The sequence below is a fragment of the Saccopteryx leptura genome, chromosome 4 (genome assembly GCF_036850995.1).
Source record: "Saccopteryx leptura isolate mSacLep1 chromosome 4, mSacLep1_pri_phased_curated, whole genome shotgun sequence".
Lineage (NCBI taxonomy): Eukaryota > Metazoa > Chordata > Mammalia > Chiroptera > Emballonuridae > Saccopteryx > Saccopteryx leptura.
The window spans coordinates 120,786,797-120,794,575 of record NC_089506.1 but is presented as its reverse complement, the minus strand read 5'-3'; the positions used below and the strand labels follow the sequence as shown (position 1 = coordinate 120,794,575).

The 7,779-nt window shown below is 49.6% G+C and overlaps 1 protein-coding gene across 10 annotated transcripts in view; it reads left to right on the top strand.

Annotated features, from left to right (window-relative positions):
* Positions 1-279: 279 nt before the first annotated feature.
* The window catches only part of FBF1 (Fas binding factor 1), a 31,559-nt gene continuing 24,059 nt past the window's right edge, over positions 280-7,779 (top strand). For 2 of the 10 annotated variants that reach the window (XM_066381253.1, XM_066381252.1), the window contains exons 1-5: positions 285-513; positions 1,498-1,583; positions 2,164-2,191; positions 2,692-2,733; positions 6,765-6,858. In XM_066381253.1, coding sequence (XP_066237350.1) covers positions 1,581-1,583; positions 2,164-2,191; positions 2,692-2,733; positions 6,765-6,858 — 167 coding nt within the window. In that variant the 5' untranslated portion in view covers positions 285-513; positions 1,498-1,580. Of the gene's footprint in view, positions 514-1,497; positions 1,584-2,163; positions 2,192-2,691; positions 2,734-6,764; positions 6,859-7,779 lie in introns of those variants that run through there. The other 8 variants (XM_066381258.1, XM_066381254.1, XM_066381250.1 and 5 more) reach the window with 8 other exon arrangements.

Here is a 7,779-nt window from a genome sequence, read left to right as displayed (position 1 = left end):
TCCGTTTTTCTTTTCTTTTCTCAGGAAGATCACAGCCACTGTCCTAAGCTTTGGAATGTGAAATAAATACATAATTTGACATTTCAGTCTTACAATCTAACACATTTCACACACCCTCCTCATCAGGAGTCACCTTTGGAAGAGTGCTCGGTCCTGGCGCCCAGGCCTCCAGGGAATGACAGAAGAAACCGACCCGCATTGAACACTAGAGTCTTCTGCTCCTTAGCAACGGGCGGAGCAGCGCGGCAATGTAGTGTATCTGGGAAATGTAGTTTATCTTGGCGTTCCTGTCCCTTTGGCTCTGGCATGTGAGCGAGCCTTGGACTACAACTCCCAGGGTGCCAGGCGCCTCTTTCTTTTGGAAGCAGGGTGATTGACTCAGTGATGGGCGTTCGTTGGGATCCGAAGCGTGGGTCCTAACCGAGGGGTCCTGACCGACCTGAGCTCGAGAGGAACCCGGAAACGTGGCTATGACTCGGACAAGTCCCAGCGACTGTGCCCCCGAAGAGAAAGGTGCGTAACCGGGGAATTTTAGGTGCTGGGAGGATCGTCGGCTGCTCTGGGGTCGAGATGGGCTCATCGTGCAGAGGGGTGACGCATGGAAGGGCGCGGAGTGGCTAGACCGAGGGCAAGCCTCCTGCGGGGCCCTTGCTAAGGGGCGGGCTTGGGATTTTAAAATGACCGGCACTGAGTTGGCTGAGCAAATGCGACGATGTGGATGTGATGGTACTTGTGGCCCTGTGGCCTTCGCAAACCTCAGAAATTCCCGCAGTTTGGGAAGCTGGGACACGATCTCCAGGAGATGACCGGAAGTTCCTGGATGTAATATGAGACAAAACGTGTTTGCACAATTAGGTCGTAAAAATTGCCATTGCAGAGAAAAAGAAACAGAAACATGCAAAGTGGCCCCTGTGGGTCACCCCCAAGTAAACTTTGCATTCTAATGACAGGACAGGCAAACACCAGAGTAACAGCGCTGACTTCCTCTGACTCTTTCCTTCCAAGGAGTGCCAAAGGTCGGTTCTAGTGACGCTGAGGAAAGGGAGGGAAAGAGTGATAATTCTTTATTAATGGGCTGGGTTGGATTTCTAGTTAGTGTGAAGAATTTCCACTGTCAGTGAAAAGACGGCCTGTCAACTGCTGAATGCTGCCTAGAAAGGAGTGGTGTGTGTTACCTGGGAAAGTGCATTGGCTGCTATGCTGGGCACCCCACCTGCTTTCTGAAATGGGCACCTGCCATCCCCCCACGTCCTCTTTCCAGTGAGGAATGGGGAGCAGTGCACTTTATTCAAGTCATCTTCAGGCCTCCGAAAGCTTGGAGTTACCCAAAACACATTGCCTCTCATCTGAATTGTTCCTGCTATTAGGAATTTTTAATTTATGGAAATAGGTTTTGACCTCTTGAATGGGTAAACAGAGAAATCTTCATAAGCCTTGGGCTCAAGCACAATTAAAGCTACATCATTTTAAAGCAACCACTTTGATTTTCTTCGTTAGGGAGTGTGAACCTGATATGGGCAGAATTCAAATGAGGTGGACAGCACTGTGAAGGAGCTGCAAGCAGCCCCCGGAGCCTTGAGATGGTAGGCAGAAAGCAGAGTAAGATGTGTGGGAATGTGAGCCTTTCCCCCTACCCCCAAGATCTTGACTGCATGGAGCACTGCAGGGATTGGGCCATGAGGACCAGGATGTGGTACCCCCTGCACCCCCGCCAGAAGAGTGATGGGCAGTAGCATTGATGTTGAACTTGTGATGAGTGAGCATTTCTTCTGAGCCTCTGAATGTCCAGCTGGAAGCACTTTTAACTCTGTCACTGTACCGGCTTTGGGATATGGGATAGAGGAAAACATTCCCAATCACGTTGCATTTTGGCTGGGAGGGTTTGCATTTGGCATTTGGAATTCAGGGAAAAGGAGAGACTTCTGCTCATGGGGGTTAGAGGGGACATCTGCAGTGGTATCCACGGTGGTTAGTGGGTAATATTTCCGCCTCTGAATGAGTCTATTCTCAGAAACTAGGAAAGCATAAAGGGCTCATGGCTCTAAATGTCATTTGTGTTCCTTTTTCCTCTGCTGACTTGGCAAAAGGCAAAACATACAGTGTTCTTGGTTTCAACACACATTTGTTGTTTGATCTCGTTGAAATGTTTTTTTCCCATTTTAGGCACCAAAGACAAAAAAGGGATTGAAAGGTGAGTGGAGAGATGGGATTTTACTCAGTACTTGCACGTGGCTTCCCACATGCCCCATCGGAAAGTAGCCAAGGAGGTGTGCCTCCAGACCAGTTCTGGGGGTCTTAGGTGGAGGGTACTCGGAGGCTGTTGGTATGAAAGAAGCTTGTATGTGCTCAGAAATCTTGGACACTTTTCCCAAAGAGGCACACTGGGCTCCGTTTGGAGTCTGGAAAATTGGCTTATTGGCCATTGTGTCATGTAGAATGTAGATTCTACTAAAAATCTTCACTATCTTCCTTTGAGAAAGTTCTTTTCAGTTTCTACCCTGGGGTCTTTCAGTAAGGTGATGTGACTTGTTGCCAAAGTGTTAGAAAACATCTCATGGTCAATGAAGAGAGAGCTAAGCCTAAGGTCCAATGTCTGAGAGCCCTGAGGTCCTAGATGAGGTCTTAGACTTGCGGCTGTAAGGACCATTCTTTTTTCCTCCTGAAGTCATGACACTACCCTTTCTGTTCCAGGCTCCACTGACGATGTCCTATATGACCTCCTGGGGGATGAGAGTAAGTGCTGCTTCTCAGAATTCCCTGATTTAGGCTTGTTTTTTTGTTTTAAATTGAGATATAATTTACATAAAATTTCCTTTTTTTTTTTTTTTTTTTTTACAGGGACAGAGAGAGAGTCAGAGAGAGGGATAGATAGAGACAGACAGGCAGGAACGGAGAGATGAGAAGCATCAATCATCAGTTTTTCATTGTGACACCTTAGTTGTTCATTGATTGCTTTCTCATATGTGCCTTGACCGCGGGCCTTCAGCAGACTGAATAACCCCTTGCTTGAGCCAGCAACCCAAGCTGGTGAGCTTTTTTTTTTTTTTTTTTTTTGTATTTTTCTGAAACTGGAAACGGGGAGAGACAGTCAGACAGACTCCCGCATGCGCCCGACCAGGATCCACCCGGCATGCCCACCAGGGGCGGACGCTCTGCCCACCAGGGGGCGATGCTCTGCCCCTCCGGGGCGTCGCTCTGCCGCGACCAGAGCCACTCTAGCGCCTGGGGCAGAGGCCAAGGAGCCATCCCCAGCGCCCGGGTCATCTTTGCTCCAATGGAGCCTTGGCTGTGGGAGGGGAAGAGAGAGACAGAGAGGAAGGAGGGGGGGTGGAGAAGCAAATGGGCGCTTCTCCTATGTGCCCTGGCCGGGAATCGAACCTGGGTCCCCCGCATGCCAGGCCGACGCTCTACCGCTGAGCCAACCGGCCAGGGCCAACTTTTTTTTTTTTTCCTCAAGCCAGATGAGCCCGCGCTCAAGCTGGCGAGCTTGGGGTCTCGAACCTGGGTCCTCCGCATCCCAGTCCGACACTCTATCTACTGCGCCACCACCTGGTCAGACAAAATTTACTTTTTTAAAATTTTTATTTATATTTACGTCTGAACAATGTTTTATTATTTTTTTATTTATTTATTCATTTTTAGAGAGGAGAGAGAGACAGAGAGAGAGAAGGGGGAGGTGCCAGAAGCATCAACTCCCATATGTGCCTTGACCAGGCAAGCCCAGGGTTTCGAACCAGTGACCTCAGCATTTCCAGGTCGACGCTTTAGAAGCAGGGAGGCAGACAGACTCTCGCATGTCCCCAACTGGGATCCACCTGGCATGCCTACCAGGGGGCGATACTCTGCCCACCTGGGGCATTGCTCCACTGCTAGAGCCATTCTAGCACCTGAAGCGGAGGCCATAGAGCGATTCTCAGCACCAGGGCCAACTTTGCTCCAATGGAGCCTTGGCTGCGGGAGGGGAAGAGAGAGACAGAGAGGAAGGAGAGGAGGAAGGGTGGAGAAGCAGATGGGCGCTTCTCCTGTGTGCCGGGACTTCTACACGCCAGGCCAACGCTCTACTGCTGAGCCAACTGGCCAGGGCCTGATTTTCTTTTTTTAAAGTGTATGTTTCACTGGCTTTTAGTATATTCACAAAGTTGTATAACCATCATCAGTGTAATTTGAGAGCATTTTTATTATCCCATAAAGAAACTCCATGCCCATTAGAAGTTACTCCTTATTCTCTCCTCTTCCCAACCCCAGGCAACCACTCATCTACTCTCTCTATGGACTTGCCTATTCTGGACTTTTTTTTTTTTTTTTTTTGTATTTTTCCAAAGTTGAAAACAGGGAGGCAGTCAGACAGACTCCTGCATGCGCTCGACCGGGATCCAACTGGCATGCCCACCAGGGGGCAATGCTCTGCCCATCTGGGGCATCGCTCTGCCGCAATCAAAGCCACTCTAGTGCCTGAGGCAGAGGCCACAGAGCCATCCTCAGCGCCCGGGCAAACTTTGCCCCAGTGGAGCCTTGGCTGCGGGAGGGGAAGAGAGAGACAGAGAGGAAGGAGAGGGGGAGGGGCCGGGAATCGAACCCGGGACTCCCACATGCCAGGCCGACGCTCTACCACTGAGCCAACCGGCCAGGGCTCTGGACATTTTATGTAAAATGGAATCATACGCTATGTGGCTTTTGCCTCTGGCTTTCATTTACTGTAATGTTCCCAAGGTCTCCTTCTTCATTCCTCTCCATGTCTGAGCAATAGTTCACAGCATGGATATGCTACATTTTGTTTATTCATTCATTAGTTGAGAGATATTTGGGTGATTTCCACATTTTGCCTAAGCTATTGTGAATAATGCTGTTATGAATGTTCATGTACATGTTTTTGTGTGGATCTGTGGGGTTTTTTTGTTGTTTTCTTTTTTTTGTATTTTTCTGAAGCTGGATACAGGGAGGCAGTCAGACAGACTCCAGCATGTGCCCGACTGGGATCCACCCGGCATGCCCACCAGGGGGCGATGCTCTGCCCATCCGGGGCTTCGCTCTGTTGCAACCAGAGCCATTCCAGCGCCTGGGGCAGAGACCATGGAGCCATCCCCAGTGCCCGGGCCATCTTTTGCTCCAGTGGAGCCTCAGCTGCGGGAGGGGAAGAGAGAGACAGAGAGGAAGGAGAGGGGGAGGGGTGGAGAAGCAGATGGGCGCCTCTCCTGTGTGCCCTGGCCGGGAATCGAGCCCAGGACTTCTGCACGCCAGACCGACGCTCTACCACTGAGCCAACGGGCCAGGGCCTGGAGCTGTGTTTTCAGTGCTCTGGGGATGTAAACCTAGGAGTGGAATTACTGGACTGGATGGTAACTCTGTGTTTAACTTTTTGAGAAACTGTCAGTCTATTTTCCACAACATCCACACCATTTTACATTTCCTTCCTCAGTGTGAGAGGGTTACAGTTTCTTCACATCCTTGTCAATACTTATTACTGTCTGTCTTCTTAATTCTAGCCATCCTAATGACTGTGCAGTTGCATCTCATTGTGGTTTTGATGTGCATTTTCCTAATGACTACTGACATTGAACATCTTTTCATATATTTATTGGCCATTTGTTTATCTTCTTTGGAGAGGATCTTTTTAGATCCTTTGCCCATTTTTTAATTGGTGTGTTATAAGATTCCTTATTATTCTTGGTGTTAGTCTCTCTCTTTATTTTTAAAGGAAAGTTTATTTTAATTTTAATTTTTTATTCATTTTAGAGAGGAGAGGGAGAGAGAGCGAGAGAGAGAGAGGAGAGACAGAGAGAGAGAAGGGGGGGAGGAGCTGGAAGCATCAACTCCCATATGTGCCTTGACCAGGCAAGCCCATGGTTTCGAACCGGTGACCTCAGCATTTCCAGGTCAATGCTTTATCCACTGCGCCACCACAGGTCAGGCTAGTCTCTTACCTGTATGTCCATGTTTGATGTTCTGAGGAGCTGGTCAGGGTCATGCAAAGCTCACCCGGGACAGCAAGGCTGCGGTTCCCCATACCTGGCCCAGAAGATCCCAGCAAGTAGAGGCCCATGTGTTTGTTCTAATGACAGCGAACAATGCGTTTCCGTAGGGGTCTATAGATTCTTTATTTGTCACCAATTGGCAGTTAGGCTTGATGACCTGCTTGGAAATATACTGCCCCCTCCTCCATTCAGGTTTTTTTTTTGTTTGTTTGTTTTTCTTTTTTGTATTTTTCTGAAGGTGGAAACGGGGAGAGACAGTCAGACAGACTCCCGCATGCCCCCAACTGGGATCCACCCAGCACGCCCACCAGGGGCGATGCTCTGCCCACCAGGGGGCGATGCTCTGCCCCTCCGGGGTGTCGCTCTGTCATGACCAGAGCCACTCTAGTGCCTGGGGCAGAGGCCAAGGAGCCATCCCCAGCGCTCGGGCCATCTTTGCTCCAATGGAGTCTTGGCTGCGGGAGGGGAAGAGAGAGACAGAGAGGAAGGAGGGGGGGGGCGGGGGTGGAGAAGCAAATGGGCGCTTCTCCTATGTGCCCTGGCCGGGAATCGAACCTGGGTCCCCCGCACGCCAGGCCGACGCTCTACCGCTGAGCCAACCGGCCAGGGCGCCATTCAGGTTTTTTAAGGGACAACATCAGAATCTGCTTATGGGGCCCATTTCCTTCCTCCAACAGGCCCATTTTTTCACAGGAAGGTCTAGGAGACAGATTGGTGGGAAACCTGCGACTCTTTTCATCTTCACACCAGTTCTCTGAAGCTGAGTGACATATTTTCTCTTTTTTTTTTCAGTGACTCTACCTGAGAAGCCTGTTATACTAGCTTCAAGTGCCAGAGATAACACAGGTGTAGCCCAGACTCTGTCTTCTGCAAGGGCTAGGACAAAGTAAGCACAGGACTGAATGGGTATCCGTGACCTAGTCCCATCCAGCTGCTCTCCTCTCCACCCCCACATCCCACATACTGTGTGCCTGCTTTTAATGTCAGCAAAGGAGCCTTGGGCATGGAAAGAGACGGAACTAGGGGTCAGAAGTCCTAACTGTAGTCCTACACCTGCTATGTACTGTGTGACCTTGGACAATTCCTGAACCCCTGAGCCTCAATTTCCTTATCCTCAGAATAAGAGGATTGGCCCAGATTGGTGATTTTCAGGTTCTCCTTCTAAGGTTCTCCTGACAGTTGAGTGATAGGGAGGAGTTTTGTGAGTTTTCCACCCTACCTTCATTTTAGCGAAAGCACGTGTTTTTCTTTCTTGCCTGTTGTTTTTGTATTTATTTATTTATTTTTTTATCTATTTTTTTAATTTAATTTATTCAGTGAGAGGCAAAGAGATAAACTCTTGCATGTGCCTGGACCAGGATCCACCCAGCAAGTCCACTAGGGAGCGATGCTCTGCCCATCTGGGGATTTGCTCCATTACTACTCGGCAGCTGAGCCTAAGCACTTCAGGGCCAACTTGCTGGAACCATTTGAGCCCTGGCTGTGGGAGGGGGAAGAGAGAGAGAGAAGATAAGAGGGGAAGGGTTGGAGAAGCAGATGGTTGCTTCTCCTGTGTGCCCTGACCAGGAATCTACCTGGGACTTCCACACGCCGGTCGATGCTCTACCACTGAGCCAACTGTCGAGGGCTCTTACCTGGCTTGTGTGTGTGTGTGTGTCTGTGTGTGTCTGTGTGTGTCTGTGTGTGTGTGTGATAGAGACAGAGAGAGGGACAGACAGGAAGGGAGAAAGATGAGAAGCATCAATTTTTCGTTGCGGCACCTTAGTTGTTCATTGATTGCTTTCTCACATGTGCCTTGACTATGGGC